This window comes from Rhinopithecus roxellana, chromosome 8 (assembly GCF_007565055.1).
Source record: "Rhinopithecus roxellana isolate Shanxi Qingling chromosome 8, ASM756505v1, whole genome shotgun sequence".
NCBI classification, from domain to species: Eukaryota; Metazoa; Chordata; class Mammalia; order Primates; family Cercopithecidae; genus Rhinopithecus; species Rhinopithecus roxellana.
The window spans coordinates 12,848,244-12,869,550 of record NC_044556.1 but is presented as its reverse complement, the minus strand read 5'-3'; the positions used below and the strand labels follow the sequence as shown (position 1 = coordinate 12,869,550).

General features: G+C 51.9%; 1 protein-coding gene across 23 annotated transcripts in view; it reads right to left on the bottom strand.

Annotated features, from left to right (window-relative positions):
- CELF5 (CUGBP Elav-like family member 5) overlaps window positions 1-21,307 on the bottom strand; it is a 77,756-nt gene that overhangs the window by 22,957 nt on the left and 33,492 nt on the right. For 8 of the 23 annotated variants that reach the window (XM_030936000.1, XM_030936009.1, XM_030936020.1 and 5 more), the window contains exon 3: window positions 1,399-1,447. In XM_030936000.1, the coding sequence (XP_030791860.1) occupies window positions 1,399-1,447 (49 nt within the window). Of the gene's footprint in view, window positions 1-174; window positions 182-1,247; window positions 1,258-1,381; window positions 1,448-21,307 lie in introns of all 23 variants that reach the window. The other 15 variants (XM_030936005.1, XM_030936016.1, XM_030935999.1 and 12 more) reach the window with 3 other exon arrangements.

The window sequence follows — 21,307 nt, the reverse complement described above, 5'->3', positions numbered from 1 at the left end:
ATCAAGAGGAGCCAGGCAGTCACCATCTGTGGAATAGAGTGAGGGTTCACGTGCTCATAGGACCAGGGGCCTTGGCAGGCTGGACCCCCTGACGGGTGGGGCTGGGCTGGGCCAGCCTCTTCTGTATGAGCTCTGCCCCCTTGGGTAATTGCATGCTCCCTGGTAATGGGGAACGCGGTGGCTTCATCTCCCAGGGACGGTGAGCTGGGTTACTATGGAAACCGCTCTCGGCAGCTGTCACTCATGGGGTTGGGAGGGAGAGAGAGAAACCAGCAGAGACACTGAGAATCAGGGAGAGAGAGAGACAGATCAGAGAGAGCACGCGCAAGAGAGACTGTGAGAGACGGAGAGAGAATAAGAGGGATGAAGAGACAGAGAAGATACAAAGGAGAAAGAGATACAGAGGGAGATGGAGAGAGAGACAGAGAAATAGAGACAAAGATGGAGACATACAGACCCTACCTCGCTACTCCCTGTCCCACGCTGGCAGCCAGGGTGGAGAGTGTGAAAGGGGCTCCCATCCCAGAGGGCCTTTAGTGGGCTCCTACATATACCTAGACGTCCTAACACTCCTGCCCCACACCTCCACTCAACTAAGTCTGGCTGCCCTCTTTCAGTCTCTGCTTGAGATGGAGAGGAAATATACAAATTTCCAAGAATGACTAGCTTTGGGTCCCATGGGAACAGCCAAGTATGCTCCTGCCATGGGCATGCCCTGACACCAAGGTCCAGCCCCACACAGACACCACTGGCCCCAGCCTGCATGTCTGCCCACATGCCCAGCCTAGAACAGTCATGCACATATGTGCAAACACACCCATGCACCGGCTGGGCACACGCACATACGGGCAGGAAGGCATCCCCACCACACACCACACATGTGTGCTTATGTGCACCAGCTGCAGAAACACAAATGCACAAGTGCATGTACTCACACACATCTGCACACAGGCATGCCAGGTGTGCACACTCATACACACACATTTAAGCATGCACACACAAACACACAAACACATTTGCACACAGAGACCCCAGAGAGCAATCCACAGCCCTTCAGGCCCCCATCGTCTGTGTCTGAAGCCCTCCAATTATTGTACCCTGGAGGGAGTGGGGTATTTGAAACTCAGGGGAAGGCAGCTGGACCTGGCTAGACCCCGCATCCTCCCTTGGGACTATGGACATGGCCCCTTCTGCTTTCTGGAACCTGCCTCTTCCCCCCACCAAGGGGTGTGTAAGCAGGCATGCAACTGCTGCATGCTTTGGGGCAGGGAGGCCAGTCCCAGATCCACAGGCCTCGGCCACTGCCCCTTTGGGGGAGAGAGGAAGGAAGAGATTTTCCTTCTTTTCCCATTCCTCCACCAACCCCCAGCCAGGCAGCCACGGAGAGATGACAACTACCTCCACGGCTTTCGCTGTCCGCAGGCTTCACCTGGATTGGCCGCGCCATCTGCAGAGAGAGGGGGAAGGGAAAAGTCAAGCTCCGCAGTGGGGGTGTGGTGGGCGGGGGTTTTGCCTGAGCTCTGTGGGACAGCCCTGCCCACCTCCCACCACCAGCCCTCAGCACCCCACCACTCCACTAACACCCCAGTCAAAGCAAATGACACATGGTCCCGCCTACAGCAGAAACTGTGTGGCGAACTCTTAGCCCTCAAAACCCAACAATATCCCTTCCTCCAGGAAGCCTCCTTGCTTCCCCAAATGTGATAGGCCCAGTTCCTCCAGTCCCTTTATATGATGTGACTTTGCAGTTCCTACCATCAAGAACTAGAGTCTATTTTCCCACTCCTGGCACCTGAACTTGGCCAAGTGACTGGCTGTGACCCATAGAATGTGGTGGAAGTTAAGTTGTGGGAGTTCTGAGCCTAGGCCTCAAGAGACCTTGTAGCTTCCACTCTTGGAACCCTGAGACTGCCAGGTGGATAAGCCCAGGAGGAGGAGGGGCCTCATGGAGACAGAGGCCTCTCTGACAGTCAGCACATGGGAGTGAGGCCACCCTGATCCAGCTAAGCCCAGTTAAGTCTCAGCTGACTGCAGCTGCTTGAGTGACCCCAAGAGAACCAACAGAAGAACCATTGAGCTGAGCCCAGACCAAGCTTTGAAGAATCAAGAACAAATACAAAGACTGGAGTAGTTTGTTACTCAGCAGTGCTGACTGATACACCAAAGTAGCTACATTTAGCCACATCTCCCAGGAGCTTTGGGTGGGGTCATGCCAGGAGCTTTGGGTAGGGACATACCTGAGTGGAGTAGCCTGCCATCTGGATTCATTGTTCTAGAAACTTTTGTCCTACACCCCAGGTATTGAAAATGATATTTAATGAAACAAAAAATTCTCCCTTGCACCAACTCTCACAACATACCAAGTCCTAGGTATGAGCTATTTTGGATATTTGAGAACAGGCTCCAGGGATGTGAGAGTTGGGGAGGCATTTGCATCTCCACTGGTCCTGGGACACAATCCTTCTCCCAACCTGATGTCTGTGGCAAACTCCTACTCAACCTTCAAAATCCATCTTAAAAGCCCCCATGCTGGGACTCTTCCCACTCTTTTGGGCTCCTTCCTCCCTCTCCCTCAGGCTGGAAGTGTCTATGTCTTGCTCTGTCTCTCTCCAGACAGGGGACTACGGCATCTCCCCACATGGGGAAGGACACATGGAGGAACTGGAGAAACCTGCTGAACAGAGCGGGCCAGAAGGAAGTAGCCAACTTCCACCAACAGAGAAAGGCGTCTGGAATGGGAATGAGTGCTACTCTCAGACCTTTTTCCAAGTCAGAAAAACTTGAAATAGATCCCCACATCCCCTGAGCCTTATGGGTTCCAGAGTGCTCTTTCTAATCTTCTGACTTTTGAGTTTCAGCAGAGAATGCACTTGAAAAAGTGCCAGGTTTTCTTTTCTTTTCTTTTCTTTTCTTTTCTTTTTTGAGATGGAATCTCACTCTGTCGCCAGGCTGGAGTGCAGTGACACGATCTTGGCTCACTGCAGCCTCCGCCTTCCGGGTTCAAGCAATTCTTCTGCCTCAGTCTCCCGAGTAGCTGGGACTACAGGAACGTGCTGCCACGCCCAGCTAATTTTTTTTTTTTTTTTTTTTTTGTATTTTTAGTAGAGATGGGGTTTCATCATGTTGGCCAGGATGGTCTTGATCTGCTGACTTTGTGATCTGCCCGCCTGAGCCTCCCAAAGTGCTGGGATTACAGGGGTGAGCCACCGTGCCTGGTCAAATGCCAGGTTTTCTAATCACAGCATAGCTCCCCAACAAGCTTCAGAGAGAGGTGTAATTTTCACCCCATTCTACAGATGTCAACATTGAGATTTCTGTTATTTGTCTAAGACAGAAGTTATTAGTGTAAGGTCATGGTGAGTGGGTGAGAGTTTCTGGACTCCATATTCAGTGATCTGTCCACCCACTCCCATACATAAGGCCTCCTCCCCATCTTTGGACCCCCAAAGTCTCCCCACTGAGCTCTGTCCCTTGTGATCTGACCCCTTCTCTAAGATCCATCCCAGCTCCATGCCCACTATTCCACTCTGAGCAACCCCTCCTTTTGCACTCCCTTCCTCAGAGACCCCTCTGGATTTCCACCTCCCACCCGCCCCCCAGCTTCCCTCTTCTCTCTGAGCCCCTCCTGCTTCAGAGGCCCTTCCTGATCTCTGGGTCCCCTCCCCTCTCTAAGACCCTCTCCCATTCTGACACCCTCCTTCCTGAATGTATGTCTAGGGCACATATGCTTTCCTCAGTTTCAACTCAGCCTTTGGGGCCCCAGAACCCGAGAGGCCCCTGCCTCCCTGATCCTGTACCCCCAATCCTCCCAGCCCAACCTTCCTACCGCCCAGCCACACCCTCAGAGGGACCCTGACCACCTGGGAGAGGAAAACTTCCATGCTCTTCCCCCACCCAGCTAGCTGGACCCCCTTCCCACCCCACGTGCCCCATGCATACACACCAGGGCCCTTTCCACCTGGGTACCACACCCTGCTAGGCTGGAGGCAGGAAGGGAGATGGTTTCAACCAGATGGGACCAGCTTCTGGGCTGGGAGGGGGGTGCCAGGGGAGGTGGAGAGAGATGGGGGGGCACCTGCAGGAGCTCCAGACTCCTGCTCCCCCCACCCCTCCCACCCCACCTCCGTTGGCCCTCACCTCCTCCCCCCTCCCAGCACCTTGGGCAGATGAGGATGGGGTTGCCATGGCAACGCTGATTCACCACACGGAAGCTGGCAATTGTTGTTGCCATGGAAACCGCCTCTTAGGGGCGAGCCCAGCTCCTGCCTTGCACAAAAGAGATATTTAAATATAATCTGGAGATGGACGAGGGAGGGAAGGAGGGGTGGCCGCGGGGAGAGAAGCTGCCCCCAACACCGAACCCTCCACCCCCACCTTGTTCTGGGGTTGGGGGGCTGGTACAGCTGCTCCCCATCTCCCCCACCCACCACAGAGCCTGGGACCTTCCGCCTCCTACTGGGAGGTTCCTTCCCCCTCGCTGGGTCAGCTCGGCGGCCGGGGAGAGGGGGTCCTGGTCTGGTCCAGAGAAGCCAGCTGAGTAGCCCCCTCCTCTCCAGGCCTCCACTCTAAAGCCGAGCTCCGCGGCCCGGCAGTCCCCCCACCGCGGCCCGACGCCCGCCTTACCCACCGGCCTGGAGACGCGCGCCAGGCTGGCATCCACGTGCCGCCGCCCGCCCGCCCGGCCGCCCCGGGCGCATAGGCGCGCACCCGCCGCACTGCACGCTCGGGCCCCGCGCCGCGCGCCCTGCGCCCGACGCCCAGGCGGGCCCTGCCCGCGCTGCCCGCCCGAGCCGGGAGGAGGCGTGCCAGGCGGGGATCTGGGTCTCCCCACACCCCACCCCTCCTGTCGCCCCTGCCCGTCCATCTGGCTCTGCCCACCTCCTCCCGGCTCCCTCTCTCCATCTGTCCCACCGAGGTCTCTGCCGAGTGCACTCCCTCCCTCCTCCACCTTCTCTGGCTCCCCATTGCCGCGTCCCTTCTCTGACCCTTCCCTTCCTCTCCGTTTCTTCAGCAACATTCCTGCTGTGCCCCATGCCTCTCTGGTTCTGGGGCCCCCAAGGCTGAGTTCAATTTTGGAACTCCAGGAAGGACCCTTCACCAGCCTGGCGGAGGGGGAGACAGAGCCAGACACAAACTCTCCCATGGGGTCAGGGTTGGAGCTGGGAGAGTCGAGGGTAGAGGAGAGTGAAGAGCCAAAGGCTATCCTGGGCCTGCACTGAAGATAGAAAATTCACAGTGAATTTTGGAGTCGGAGTAGGAGTTTGGAGCAGTTGGAAACAATTTTTCATGTTGGAGCAGTACCCACATCTGCTGACCCGTTTAGTCTTAAGACAAATTAATGAGATGAAAACATGTATTTCCATTTTACAGATGGGCAAACCAAGACCAGAAAGAAGGGAGAGGTCGGGAGGCCAAGGAGGGAGGATCACTTGAACCCAAGAAGTTTGAGGCTGCAGTGAGCTATGATCGCTCCCACTGCACTCCGGCGCGGACAACAGAGCCAGACCCTATCTCTAAAAAAGGGAGAGGGGGAAGGGAGAGGTGCCCTAAGGACCTAGACATCCCTCCAACAAAGGGATCCTGTGGGCTGGGGAGTGTCTGGGCACTGTGGGCATGGGTGGGCTTCACCTGGGTGACTGAGAAAGGGTCCTTTCTGTCTGACCTGTGTATGCCAGAGATGGGGAAACTGAGGCCCCTTGGGGGGTAGGGAATGGGAACGACTGCAGGAGTCTCTCGCATTGAGGCTGGGGCAACCAAGGAGTCTCTGGGATCTGCAAAGCTGTGCCTTTAGAAGAAGAGAGATAGAGAGGAGGGGCCGGGCGCAGTGGCTCACGCCTGGAATCCCAGCAGTTTGAGAGGTCGAGGCAGGTGGATCACCTGAGGTCAGGAGTTTGAGATCACCCTGGCCAACATGGTGAAACCCTGATTCTACTAAAAATACAAAAAAAAAAAAAAAAAAAAAAATTAACTGGGCACAGTAGTGCATGCCTGTAATCCTAGCTACTTGGGAGGCTGAGACAGGAGAATCACTTGAACCCAGGAGGCAGAGGGTGCAGTGAACCAAGATTGCACCACTGCACTCCAACCTGGGCAACAAGAATGAAACTCCATCTCAAAAAATAAAAAAGAGAGAGAGAGATTCAGGGGAGGCTCCACATGGGTTATTTCCAAGTGGTGTGGAGAGAAGGAAGGAAGGTGGACCCCTTGTCTGGGCTGCTCCAGACACTATTCACTTTCCTCCCCTCCGACCTAGGCCCCAGTCCAGCCTCTCTGAAACACCCAGGCCAAGCCCCTCCCCTGCTCTAAATGCTGCTATGGCTCCCTATTACCCTCTGGGTAGAGGCTCAGCCCTTCATCCTGGCATTTGAGGACCCTTTGCCGCTCAGCCCCAGTCATTCCTCCCCACTCCTCCTGCCATGGCCCCCTGAACATGGCTGGTGACAGAACGCACCCCCGCTGCACCCCATCTTTGCCCCTCAAACGCCACCTCCTCCCTGAAGTCTTCCGTGCTCTCTCTCCATCTGCTTCCATTGCCTTGCCCAGGCGTTACCTTGATTACAACCCCTCCCCACTAAACACACACACACTGCCCCTCACTCGGGGTAGCTCCGGTGGGAGGCAGGGGCAGAAGGGCACTGGGCTTTGTAACCCTCCTTTCCCCACCAAGAGCCTTAGCCCAGGGTCCAGTAGAAATGATACACGGGTTTGTAGACTCCTCAGAAAGTAAAACCCAGTCTCCATCACCATCAGCCAAGACCATGCCGGGCACAGTGCCTGGCACGGGAAGGCACCCAAGCGCTGGTGCCAGGCAGTGTCTTACAATTTGGTGTCTGCACAGGCCCAGAAAGATGACACGACACCCTGAGTCTCGCAGCTTGACGTGCCCGGGATCATTCATTCATTTATTCATTATTCATTCATTTATTCTGTGCCTATGTGCCGAGCTCCAGTTCTGCGCTCAGCACCTGACAGGCCTCACCTTACAGAGTCCTCCAAACACTTCTAGGGGCCAGGCGCGGTGGCTCACACCTGTAATCCCAGCACTTTAGCACTCTGGGAGGCCGAGGCGGGCGGCTGAGGTCAGGAGTTCGAGACCAGCCTGGCCAACAGGGTAAAACCCCATCGCTACTAAAATTACAAAAAGTAGCTGGGCGTGGTGGTGCACGCCTGTAATCCCAGCTACTCGGAAGGCTGAGGCAGAAGAATCGCTTGAACCCAGGAGGCAGAAGTTGCACTGAGCCAAGATCAAACCACTGCACTCCAGCCTGGGTGACAGAGCGCGACTCCATCTCAAACAAAACAAAACAAAACAAACACCTACTTCTAGGGTCCCATTTTATAGATGATGAAACTGAGGTCCGGGGAGGTCAAATGGTCAGACACTGGGCATCTTAAAGCCCCTTGCCCATTCTCAGGTTTGGTTTGACTCTGGGCCAAGTCCTGCAGCGGGGAGATAAGCATGGGAGGTAGGGGTCCTGCCAGGGGGCCACCTCCGTGACCCCTGTGTGCACAGAGAGGGGTTTCGGGAGGGCGACACTGCTCAAAGCAGCTGCCACATCTGAGCAGTGAAGGACACACAGACGGACAAATTCGTCTCTTTCCAGGGCAATCAGAAGGGCAGTGGGGTGGCCGAGGGTGCTGGGATGTCCCACAGCCCCCAAGACTCGTGAAGAAAGAGACAGCAGGCCAGGCGCGGTGGCTCAAGCCTGTAATCCCAGCACTTTGGGAGGCCGAGACGGGCGGATCACAAGGTCAGGAGATCGAGACCATCCTGGCTAACACGGTGAAACCCCGTCTCTACTAAAAATACAAAAAACTAGCCGGGCGAGGTGGCGGGCGCCTGTAGTCCCAGCTACTCGGGAGGCTGAGGCAGGAGAATGGCATAAACCCGGGAGGCGGAGCTTGCAGTGAGCTGAGATCTGGCCACTGCACTCCAGCCTGGGCGACAGAGCGAGACTCCGTCTCAAAAAAAAAAAAAAAAAAAAAAAAAAAAAGATACAGCAAAGTCCTAAAGGTCCTGGCCTCTCCCTCACTGACCAAGAGACAGAAGCTGGACCCTCTGCCCCTCCCTGCAGTGTCCCAGTGTGGGGGGCTGTCCGTCTCCAGGAACCTCAGGCTCTGGCTTTGGGGATGGGAGGTGGTGTCTGGGGCTGTGACGGCCCAGCCACCAGCTTCCCCTGGAATCTGAGCCTCGATTCCAGGGTCCCACGGTCCATTCCAGGATCTATTCTGGGATTCTGTTATTCAATTCCGGATCCTATTCCAGAATGCTGAGAGTTGATTAAACTACGTCCCCCACGGACAATGCTGTCACACTCGTGCGGGAACCGGAAAGGGGGGCCGCCCTCGCTTCAGAAAGCAGTGGTATCAGGCCGGGCAGTTGGCAGGGGGGCTCCCCTGTGCCAGGAGGAGGGGGGAGAAGCAGAAAGTTAGCAAATGACCTGGGTTACTCACCTCCTGGCTTATAGACAGAAGGGTTCACTCTTACTGTCCCCCCAACACACACACACATGCACACACACAGGTGTTTTTTGGGTGGGGGAAGCAGGGCACAGAAGAGACGGTGGCTGTCTTGGTGTCTCATGTGACCCAGCTCCTCCCTGACTCCCAGGCTGTGCTCGTGCGGGCGTGTGCAGGCACGTGAGCTGCCTGGGTGGGCTTTTCCAGCACGGGGCGAACCTCGTGCTCCAGCTCCCTGCAGAGGAGCCGTCAGCAAGAGCTCAGATGAGCAAGCTCAGACGTGGCTGGCAGGCCAGGGGGGTCTTCCTCCCCAGCAGCCCCTATCTGCCCCTCACCAGCCTCCCATTCTCATTCCAAAAGGCTGGCTCCATTTCTGCAGGCATTCCCGGGAAAAGGTGGCACACCCTACAGTTCTCGCCTTTGCTAAGCAGGTGGGTGTTCGCCACAGAGGCTGATGATCCTCGGGAGAGAGAAATGTGATGTGTGTCCACCAAAAAACACCCTTGAGGATCTCTCTCTGTCTCAGCAGACACTGGAAACCACCCAAGTGTTCCCCAGTAGGGGGCAGATGAGTAAATGATGTATTTGCATCCTGGAATACTAGACAGCAGTGAAAAAGTCCAAGGCACTGACACACACAGCAACACGCGTGATTCTTTCTTCTTTTTTTGTTTGTTTGTACTGGGTCTTGTTCTGTCACCCACGCTGCAGTGCAGTGGTGCGATCACAGTGAGGTGAGAGGTGAGACTCGACTCAGGAGGCGGGACTGAGATACGGGACCAAATTGAAGACTAGCTAAAACAGGGATGGAGTCGAAGCAGCTCTCCCTGAGACACGTCCACCGGGGGGTGCCGCATCCGTTTACTGTTGCCACGGCAACACCTAGCCGGTACCACCCTTGCCATGGCAATGACCCAATGACCTGACACTTCCCACTCTTTTCATAGAAATTTCTGCATAATCGGCCGGGCGCGGTGGCTCAAGCCTGTAATCCCAGCACTTTGGGAGGCCGAGACGGGTGGATCACGAGGTCAGGAGATCGAGACCATCCTGGTCTACACAGTGAAACCCCGTCTCTACTAAAAAATACAAAAAACTAGCCGGGCGAGATGGCGGGCGCCTGTAGTCCCAGCTGCTCGGGAGGCTGAGGCAGGAGAACGGCGTGAACCCGGGAGGCGGAGCTTGCAGTGAGCCGAGATCGTGCCACTGCACTCCAGCCTGGGCTACAGAGCGAGACTCCGTCTCAAAAAAAAAAAAAAAAAGAAATTTCTGCATAATCTGCCCCTTAATTTAAATGTAATTAAAAGTGGGGGTTGGGCATGGTGTGCTCATGCCTGTAATTCCAGCACTTTCAGAGTCCAAGATGGGCTGATCACCTCAGGTCAGGAGTTCAAGACCAGCCTTACCAACATAGTGAAACCCCGTCTCTACTAAAAATACAAAAATTAGCTGGGCGTGGTGTTGCGCACCTGTAATCCCAGCTACTCGGGAGGCTGAAGCAGGAGAATCACCTGAACCCAGGAGGCAGAGGTTGCAGTGAGCTAAGATTGTGCCACTGCACTCCAGCCTGGGTGACAGAGTAAGACTCCATCTCAAAAAAAAAAAAAAAGAAAAGAAAAGAAAAGAAAAAAAAGAAAAAAGAAAAAGAAAAGAAAAGAAAGTAATAAAGAATGGCTACTGCATAGAGCAGCCACCTGGGCTGCTTGTTGGCTATTTTTATGGTTACTCCTCGATCATATGCTAAACAAGGGATGGATTATTCATGAGCTTTCTGGGCAAGGGGTGGGTAGGTCCTGGAGCTGAAGGGTCCTCCACTTTTAGGATAATTTCCTGACATTGACATGGCATTTGTAAACCATCATGGCGCGGGTGGGAGTGTCTGAAGATACTGTCTCAAAATAAAAGCGAGACTCTGTCTCAAAAAATAAACAAAAAACAAAACCAAGTGGGTACAAATATACCTGCAGAACTGCCTCTGAACTGCTGCTCTGGGCTCACTGCCCATGGAGTGGTCCTGGTCTGCAGAGCAGGACCTCCACTGCTGTCTACACTGCCACTGCAATAAAAGCTGCTAACACCACCGGCTTGCCCTTGAATTCTTTCCTGGGTGAAGCCAAGAACCCTCCCAGGCTAAGCCCTTGTCTTCTCTGCATCAATAGCTCACTGCAGCCTCAACCTCCTGGGCTCAAATGCTCCTCCCACCTCAGCCTCCTCAGTAGCTAGGACTCCAGGCGCAAGCCACCACGCCTGGCTAGTTTTCTTATTTTTTGTAGAGACAGGGTCTTGCTATGTTGCCCAGGCTGGTCTCGAACTCCTGGGCTCAAGCGATCCTCTTGTCTCGGCCTCCCAAAGTGCCAGGATTACATGTGAGCCACCATGCCTGGCCTTCCATATACCTGAATCTCATCATCATTATATTAAGTGAAACAGGCCAGGTCCAGTATCTCATGCCTGTAATCCCAGCACTTTGGGAGGACGAGGCAGGCAGATCGCTTAAGGTCAGGAGTTCGAGACCAGCCTCGCTAACATGGTGAAACCCTCTCTCTACTAAAAATACAAAAAATTAGCTGGTTGTGGTGGCAGACGCCTATAATCCCAGCTACTTGGGAGGCAAAGGCACGAGATTTTGAATCAGGGAGGCAGAGGTTGCAGTGAGCCGAGATCGCACCACTGCACTCCAGCCTGGGCAACAGAGTGAGACCCTGTCTCAAAAGGCCGGGAGCGGTGGTTCACACCTGTAATCCCAGCACTTTGGCAGGCCGAGACGGGCAAATCATGAGGTCAGGAGCTCGAGACCATCCTGGCTAACATGGTAAAACCCCGTCTCTACTGAAAATACAAAAACATTATCCGGGTGTGGTGGTGAGCGCCTGTAGTCCCAGCCACTCGGGAGGCTGAGGCAGGAGAATGGTTTAAACCTGGGGAGGTGGAGCTTGCAGTGAGCTGAGATCGCGCCACTGCACTCCAGCCTGGGGGACAGAGCAAGACTCCATTTCAAAAGAAAGAAAGAAAGAGAGAAAGAAAGAAAGAAAAAGAAAGGAAGGAAGGGAAGGGAAGGGGAGGAGAGGGGAGGAGAGGGGAGGGGAGGGGAGGGAAGGGAAGGGAAGGGAAGGGAAGGGAAGGGAAGGGAAGGGAAGGGAAGGGAAGGGAAGGGAAGGGAAGGGAAGGGAAGGGAAGGGGAGGGGGAAAATAAACAATAAATAAAAGTACTACACACTTACAGAAAAGTGCATGGAACACAAATACTTACAAAACCAACACCCTCATTACCACTACCCAGCCAGTCCTCTGGAACCCACCCCATGCCATACTACTAAGCTCAACCCTTTTCTTTCTGCTGAAGGAGGCACTGTCTGGTTGTCGGTAACATGCCTTTGCTTTTCTTCATGGTTTTACTGGGCATGGTGGTGTGCCCTTGAAATTCCAGCTACTCAGCAGGCTGAGGCAGGAGGATCGCTTGAACCCAGGAACTTGAGACCAGTCTGGGCGACATAGTGACACCCCGTCTGAAAAAAAAAAAAATTCTCCGTGGTTTTGCCATTTATAAATACGGCCCTAAAGCACTAGGTGTGTTTTTTTTTTCTTTCTTTTTTTCTTTGCCTGTTTTCCATTTAACCTAACATAAATGGGATAATAGTCTGTCATCTTTTATGTGTGCCTTCTTGTTTTACCTTTTTATTTTTTTATTTTTTTTTTTTGAGATAGAGTCTTGCTCTTCTCCCAAGTTGGAGTGCAGTGGCGCAATATCGGCTCACTGCAAGCTCCGTCTCCTGGGTTCAAGTGATTCTTGTGCCTCAGCCTCCCAAGTAGCTGGGATTACAGGCACACGACACCATGCCTGGCTAACTGTTTGTATTTTGAATACAGACGGGATTTCACCATGTTGGTCAGCCTGGTCTCGAACTCCTGACCTTAGGTAATCCCACCTCTGCCTCCCAAAGTGCTGGGATTACAGGCATGAGCCACCACGCCCAGCCTGGTCTCCCCTCTCTCTTCTTTTTTTTTTTTTTTTTTTTTTTTTTTTTTTTTTTGAGATGGAGTCTCACTCTGTCGCCCAGGCTGGAGCGCAGTGGCACGATCTTGGCTCACTGCAAGCTCTGCCTCCCGGGTTCATGCCATTCTCCTACCTCAGCCTCCCGAGTAGCTGGGACTACAGGCGCCCGCCACCACGCCCAGCTAATTTTTTATATTTTTAGTAGAGATGAGGTTTCACCGTGTTAGCCAGGATGGTCTCGATCTCCTGACCTTGTGATCTGCACGCCTCGGCCTCCCAAAGTCTGGTCTCCCCTCTTTCCAATGGGGCTAGCAGCAGCCGCAGCCTCCCAGGCTGACGTGGCAGTGAGGTGAGGTCACCCAGCTGTGCTGGGAAATTACGACAATGTCTATCCCATGCCTCTTATTGAAAGCTGGGGAAACTGAGGCCCACACAGAGAAGGACATTGCTTAAGATCCCACCTGCCACCCCTGAGCTGCCACTGAAGACAGACCTCAAACCCCGCAATGTGGATGGACTGTGATCCTATGTGTCTGTGCCCATTTTCCCCCTTGTGAACAGGCTTGCTGTACCTCCCATTTTTGTGTTACCGCAGGGCCTTACGTGAAGTAACATAGAGCATGTGATATATTATGGATATAGACAAATAACTGGATTTATCATTGGATGTATCAATGTAGTAGCTTAACTGTAAATTTATTTTTTTATTTTATTTTATTTATTTATTTATTTTTTGAGACGGAGTCTCACTCTGTCGCCCAGGCTGGAGTGCAGTAGCGCAATCTTGGCTCACTGCAAGCTCTACCTCCCGGGTTTACGCCATTCTCCTGCCTCAGCCTCCCATAGTAGCTGGGACTACAGGTGCCCGCCACCATGCCCGGCTAATAGAGATGGGGTTTCACCATGTTAACCAGGATGGTCTCAATCTCCTGACCTCGTGATCCTCCCATCTTGGACTCCCAAAGTGCTGGGATTACAGGCGTGAGCCACTGCGCCTGACCAATTTATTTATTTAAAAAAAATTTTTTTGAGACAGAGTCTCGCTCTGTCGCCCAGGCTGGAGTGCAATGGTGCAATTTCGGCTCACCACAACCTCCGCCTCCCGGATCCAAGCCAATCTCGTGCCTCAGCCTCCCAAGTAGCTGGGATTATAGGCGCCTGCCACCATGCCCAGTTCATTTTTTGTGTGTTTAGTAGAGAAGGGGTTTCACCATGTTGGCCAGACCGGTCTTGAACTCCTGACCTTAAGTGATCTGCCCACCTTGGCCTCCCAAAGTGCTGGGATCACAGGCGTGAGCCACAGATTTATTTTTTTAATTTTAAAAAAATTTTTGAGACAGAGTCTCGCTCTGTCACCCAGGCTGGAGTGCAATAGTGTGATCTCGGCTCACTGCAACCTCCACCTCCTGGGTTCGAGTGATTCTCCTGTCTCAGCCTCCCAAGTAGTTGGGATTACAGGCATGTGCCACCATGCCTGGCTAATTTTTGTATTTTTAGTAGAGATGGGTTTCATCATGTTGGCCAGGCTGGTTTTGAACTCCTGACCTCAGGTGATCCACCCCATCTCGGCCTCCTGAAGTGCTGGGATTACAGGTGTGAGCCACTGTGCCTGGCCCTTAAGTGTAAATTTAAATCTTGCCTTTCTCTTGCTTTAGATTCTAGACTCCAGATCTGTGCTGTCTGATATGATACAGAACCTGGGTCTAGAATATTCTAGACCTATTGCTGTCCATGATACAGTAGTTGACCTCTCTGGTCTAGAACAGTCTACATCCCATATGGTAGCTGGGCTCCGGTCTAGAACACTCTGAATCTGTGCTGTGTAGCCCAACAGCTGACGCCTGGTCTAGAACATGCTGGATTGCACTGTCCAATACTGTAACCATTAGCCACATGTGGTAGTTTAGGTTTAAATTTCAATTTACTAAAACTAAGTAACATTAAAAATCAGTTTCTTGGCCGGACATGGTGGCTCATGCCTGTAATCCCAGCACCTTGGGAGGCCAACATGGGCAGATCACCTGAGGTCAGGAGTTTGAGACCAGCCTGATCAACATGGCGACATGCCATCTCTACTAAAAATACAAAAATTAGCCAGGCGTGGGTGCGCGCCTGTAATCCCAGCTACTCAGGAGGCTGAGGCAGAGAATTTCTTGAACCCACTAGGCGGAGGTTGCAGTGAGCCAAGATCGCACCAGTGCACTCCAGCCTGGGGTACAGAGCGAGACTCTGTCTCAAAAATATAATAAATAAATAAATAAATAAATAAATAAATAAATAAATCAGTTTCTGAGTCACACTTGTCCCAGTTCAAAGGCTCAACAGCCACACGGAGCTAGTAATCAGTACACTGCACAGCACAGGCAGAGAACGTATCCACCATTGCAAACGTTCCATGGATAGCACTGGTCTAGAACAGGCTTCAGCAAACTTCAGTCCATTCTGGGACTCTCTTCTTTTTGTTTTTGTTTGTTTTTGTTTGAAACAGGGTCTCACTGCATTGCCCAGGCTAGAGTACAGTGGTGCAATCCTAGCTCACTATAGCCTCAACCTCGTGGGCTCAAGTGATCCTCCTGTCTCAGCCTCCCAAGTAGTTGGGACTACAGGTACACACCACCATGCCCAGGTAGTTTTTTAAATTTTTTGTAGAGATGGGGTCTCTCTATGTTAACCAAGTGGGTCTGGAACTCCTGGGCTCAAGCAATCCTCCTGCCTCAGCCTCCCAAAACACTGGGATTACAAATATGAGAACCACCACACCTGGTCTTGAAAATTATTAATGAGCTATTTCACATCCAATTTTTCCATACTAAATGTTGAAAATCTGGTGTATATTGTTCTCTCACAGATTTGGACATTTAATTTCTTTCTTTCTTTTTTTTCCCCGAGATGGCGTCTCTCTCTGTCACCCAGGCTGGAGTGCAATGGTGCGATCTCAGCTCACTGCAACCTCCGCCTCCCAGGTTCAAGCAATTCTCCTGCCTCAGCCTCCCGAATAGCTGGGATTACAGGCATGCCACCACCATACTCAGTTAATTTTTGTATTTTCAGTAGACATGGGTTTTCATCATGTTGGCCAGACTGGTCTTGAACTCCTGACCTCATGATCCGCCTGCCTCACCCTCTCAAAGTTTTGGGATTACAGGCATGAGCCACTGCACCCTGGACATTTATTTTCTATCAGCAACCCTTGATCTGTATGCGCATTTTATAAAATTGATGAAAAGGTAGAATCATGGCCAGGCATAGTGGCTCACACCTGTGGTCCCACCACTTCAGAGGCTGAGGCAGGAGGATTGCTTGAGCCCCAGAATTTGAGACCAGCCTGGACAATGTAGCAAGACCTTATCTCAACAAAAAAATTAAAAATTAGCCAGGTGTGGTGGCACATACCTGTGGTCCCAGCTACTTGGGAAGCTGAGGCAGGAGAATTGCTTGAGCCCTGGAGTTTGAGGCTGCAGTGAGCCATGATCTTGCCACCGTACTGCAGCCTGGGCAACAGAGCAAGACCCTATGTCTAAAAATAAAATAAAATAAAATGCGTATATATTTAGCCAGTCTTTGATGACTTATGCCTGTAATCTCAGCACTTTGGGACCTGTAATCCCAGCACTTTGGGAGGCTGAGATGCAGGAGGATCATTTGAGGCCGGGAGAATCACTTGAGGTCAGGAGTTCGAGACCAACCAGGTCAACGTGGCGAACCCCCATCTCTACTAAAAACACAAAACTTAGCCGGGCTTGGTGGTGGGCACCTGTGATCCCAGCTACTTGGGAGGCTGAAGCAGAATTGCTTGAACCCAGGAGGTGGAGGTTGCAACGAGCCAAGATCATGCCCCTGCACTCCAGCCTGGGTGATGGAGAGAGACTCTGTCTCAATAAATAAATAAATAAATATGTATATATATATATATATATAGAGAGAGAGAGAGAGAGAGAGAGAGAAAGACTGTATGTTGAAATGATAAGAAATGGGATATATTGGGTTCAAAAGAAATATATTATTAAAATTAATGTCACCTGTTTCTTTTTTACTTTTTAAATATTGCTTCTGGAACATGTTAAATTATATATGTGGCTCACATTCTGTTTCTATTAGATAATACTGTTCCAGAACATCACCTGCTCCTTATCTTCCTAGGCAAGGTCTCTCCCTCCCAGGCACTGTGGACACTGGGGCCGGATCGTTCTGGGGTGGGGCCATCCTGGGCACTGCAGGGTGCTAAGTAGCGTCCCTGGCCTCCACCCACTCCATGCCAGGAGCATCCCCAAGTCGTGACAACCACAAATGTCCCCATACATTGCTCAGTGTCCCCTGGGGGCTGGATCACTCCTGATTGAGACCCCTCCCCAGGTTTGGGGATTCCACAGACCCCCAAGAAACTCTGCATCCCATGACCCTCTCCCCTGCTGAGGTCCCAGGAGGCTGCACAGATTAAAATCTGCACCCTGAGTGGGGAGGGAGAGAGGAGGTGAGTCCCAGGAGCTGGGGTCCTCCTGGTTTCTACCGTCTGCCCGATTGGAAGCTTATTCTGGTGTCTGATGTGAGCAGGGAGAGGAGTCAACTTTTTCCCCAAAGTAATGAACACAGGATCTATCCCCCTGGGCACTGTGGACATTGGGGCTGAATTGCTTTCTGGGGTGGGGCCGTCCTGGGCACTGCAGGGTGCTGAGTAGGGTCCCTGGCCTCCACCTACTCCATGGCAGGTTCATCTCCTCCCCAAGTCGTGCTCCCCAAGTTGTGACAATCACAAATGTCCACAGACAGCAGCCAGTGTCCTGGGGCGCAGGCAGGATCACCCCGGTTGAGATCCCTCCTTACCTAACCTAACCCCCATCATTAGTTGACAGAGGCTCCCATGAGTTCCCACTCAACAGCACGCTGGGCATGTTCTGGCCTCCAAATCTTGGTAAGTTTTGTCCCCACCCACCCCCATCTCCACGTCCATCTGTCAAAATCCTTCCATCTCTCGACCCATCCCAAACACTTCCTCCTTCAAGAAGCCATCCTGTCTGCCCTTCACTACATCGTCCACACAGACTGCCTGCTTCTCCCTCAGGGTGCTGTCCCTGGGTCACCCTGACATTTGGCCATTGGTTCTGTGGTCATCCCTGGAGTGAGTTCGATGGTGGCTCCCCAAAAGATAAATCCAGACTGATCACAGCGGCTCCTGTCTGTAATCCCAGCGCTTTGGGAGGCCGAGGCAGGAGGATCGCCTGAGCCCAGGAGTTCAAGACCAGTCTGGGCAACATAGTGAGACTCCATCTCTACAAAAAATAAAAAATTAGCCAGGCATGGTGGCATGTGCCTGTAGTCCTAGCTACTCAGGAGACTGAGGCAGGAGGACTGCTTCAGTCTAGGAGGTCGAGGCTGCAAAGAGCTATGATTGCAACACTGCACTCCAGCCTGGGCAACAGAGCAAGACCGTGTCTCTAAAAAAATAAAATATATATTATATATAATATATAAAATTATACAAATATATAATATATATAAAATATATATATATAATATATAAAATATATATAAATATATAAAATATATAAAATATATAAAATAAAATATATTTTTATATAAAATATATAAAAATATATATAAAATATATATATAAAATATATATTATATATAATATATATAAAACCCCAAATCCTAGCCCTGGGGACCTGTGGATGTGCCCTTATTTAGAAAAGAGGTCTTTTGCAGATGTAATTAAATTAAGGATCTTGAGATAAAATTATCCTGGATGTAGGCTGAGCCCTAAATCCAATGAGAAGTGTCCTTCTAAGAGAAAAGCAAAGGGACACAGACACAAGCCGGGTGCAGTGGCTCACGCCTGTAATCCCAGCACTTTGGGAGGCCAAGGCAGGAGAATCGCTTGAGGTCAGGGGTTCGACACCAGCCTGGGCCACATAGACCCCTGTCGCTACAAAAAAAATAATAAAAATAAAAAATAATCAAAAATTTAAAATTTAAAAGTCACAGGGCTGGGCATGGTGGCTTATGCCCGTAATCCCAGCACGTTGGGAGGCCAAGGCGGGCGGATCACCTGAGGTCAGGAGTTGGAGACCAGCCTGACCAACATGGGGAAACCTCGTCTCTACTAAAAATACAAAATTAGCCAGGCGTGGTGGCGCATGCCTGTAATCCCAGCTGCTCAGGAAGGCTGAGGCAGGAGAATCGCTTGAACCTGGGAGGCAGAGGTTGCAGTGAGCCGAGATTGCGCCACTGCACTCCAGCCTGGGCAACAAGAGCAAAACTTGGTCTCAATAAGAATAATAATAACAATAATAAATAATGGAAATAATCAAACCAGATCGTTCCCCTGCTTGCTACTCTCCTCTGGTCCCCATCACCCTTGGAACAAAATTCAAGCTGTTCACTGTGGTGGTCCTGTCTCTGCTTCCTCTTCCCCCTCTCCTCCACCCACTCTCCCCCTCACTGCCCCTCACTCACTCTTCTTCACTCCTCTGACTTCAGTGGTCCTCATATGCTTCGGGCATGGTCCAGCCTCAGGGCCTTTGCACTGGCTGTTCCCTCTCCCAGCAACGCCCTTCCTGCAGAGAGTGCACGGCTCCCTCCTCTCCAGGCCATCTCCTCAGAGAGGCCTTCCCTGACCACCCTGTCTAAATGGAACTCCCAGCCAGGCACCATCCGGTGGCTCACGCTTGTAATCCCAGCACTTTGAGAGGCAGAGGTGGGAGGCTCACTTGATCCCAGGAATTTGAGACCAGCTTGGGCTACAGAGTGAGACCCCCACCTCTGCAAAAAGTTTAAAAATTAGTGGAGCATGCCATGAGCTATGATCGTGCCATGAGCTATGATTGTGCCACTGCACTCCAGCCTGGGCGACACAGCAAAACTTTGTCTCAGAAAAAATATAATAAGGCCGGGCGCAGTGGCTCATACCTGTAATTCCTGCACTTTAGGAGGCCGAGGTGGGTGGATCACTTGAGGTCAAGAGTTTGAGACTAGCCTGGTCAACATGGTGAAACCCCGTCTCTACTAAAAATACAAAAACTGGCGTTGTGTGGTGGCATATGCCTGTAATCCCAGCTACTCAGGAGGCTGAGGCAGGAGAATCGCTTGAACCCAGGAGGTGGAGGTTGCAGTGAGCCGAGATCGCGCCACTGCACTCCAGCCTGGGTGACAGAGTTAGGCTCCGTCTCAAAAAAAAAAAAAATTAATAATAATAATAATGGTAACAAATGAAACCTCCATCCTGAGTCATTGCTCTGAAAGTCACCGCATTTCTTATCTCAATGTTGTTCTCACTGGCTTATTTTCTGTTTGTACGCTATCGTCATTCTGCCATAAGTCAGATGCTCAGTCAATGCTGAATGAACGAAGGGGTGTGGAGGACTCAGCCAGGGACTGTCCTTGAGGGGCTCCCAATCTGGGGGGAGTCAGAGCCACACACTGACACCCCCAGCCCTGAGAGGTCAGGGATGAGCAGAAGGAGGAGACAGCCGGGTGTTATCTTGAAAGCAGGATAGAAATTCTCCAGGCGGGAGAGGCAGTTACCCGCGAATACTTATAGGGGTTGGTGTCCTGGCTGGGTCGTCAGTGTCTGGGGAGTGAGAAATTTTTAGAAACTAAGGATGGCCAAGGACCAGAATATAAGGGCTTAACATCTCCAAAAATAGTATCCACTTTGCACCTTTCTTTTTTTTGAGACAGGGTCTTGTTCTGTCACCCAGGCTGGAGTGCAGAGGCGCGATCTTGGCTTACTGCAACCTCTGCCTCCTAGATTCAAGTGATTCTCCTGCCTCCGCCTACCGAGTAGCTGGGATTACAGGCCCCTGCCACCACGCCCAGCTAATTTTTTTTTTTTTTTTTTTTTTTTTTTTTTTTTTTGAGACGGAGTCTTACGCTGTCACCCAGGCTGGAGTGCAGTGGCGCGATATCCACTCACTGCAAGCTCCGCCTCCCGGGTTCACGCCATTCTCCTGCCTCAGCCTCCTGAGTGGCTGGGACTACAGCCGCCCGCCACCGCACCCAGCTAGTTTTTTGTATTTTTTTAGTAGAGATGGGGTTTCACCGTGTTAGCCAGGATGGTCTCGATCTCCTGACCTCAGATGATCCACTCGTCTCCGCCTCCCAAAGTGCTGGGATTACAGGCATGAGCCACCGCGCCCGACCCACCTTCACTTCTTTTTTTTTTTTTTTTTTTTTTTTTTTTGAGACAGAGTCTCATTCTGTCGCCCAGGCTGGAGTGCAGTGGCCGGATCTCAGCTCACTGCAAGCTCCGTCTCCTGGGTTCACGCCATTCTCCTGCCTCAGCCTCCCGAGTAGCTGGGACTACAGGCGCCCGCCACCTCGCCTGGCTAGTTTTTTTGTATTTTTTAGTAGAGACGGGGTTTCACCGTGTTAGCCAGGATGGTCTCGATCTCCTGACCTCGTGATCCGCCCATCTCAGCCTCCCAAATTGCTGGGATTACAGGCTTGAGCCACCGCGTCCGGCCCCACCTTCACTTCTTTAAATCTTTGCAGCCTGGTTAGGTGGAGAAAGTGCTACCCATATTGGAGATAAGGAAAACTGAGGTTTGAGGGGAAAGATGCTTGCTGAGGATTACACAGCTTGGGAGAGGGGAAGTTAAGATTTGAACTCAGGAGAACACAGAGGTGGAAGCAGAGAGGAGGCAACAAATAAGAGGGCGGGATGTGGGGGCCATGAGCTCTGGGGGCGAGGAGGAGGGAGGAGAAGAGGCTGATGCCCAGGGACTGAGGGAGAGAAACTGGTTCAAAAAAAGCAGAGTCAGGGGGCGGTGGGCTCAATGGCTCACACCTGTAATCCTAGCACTTTGGGAGGCCGAGGCAGGTGGATCACTTAAGGTCAGGAGTTCAAAACCAGCC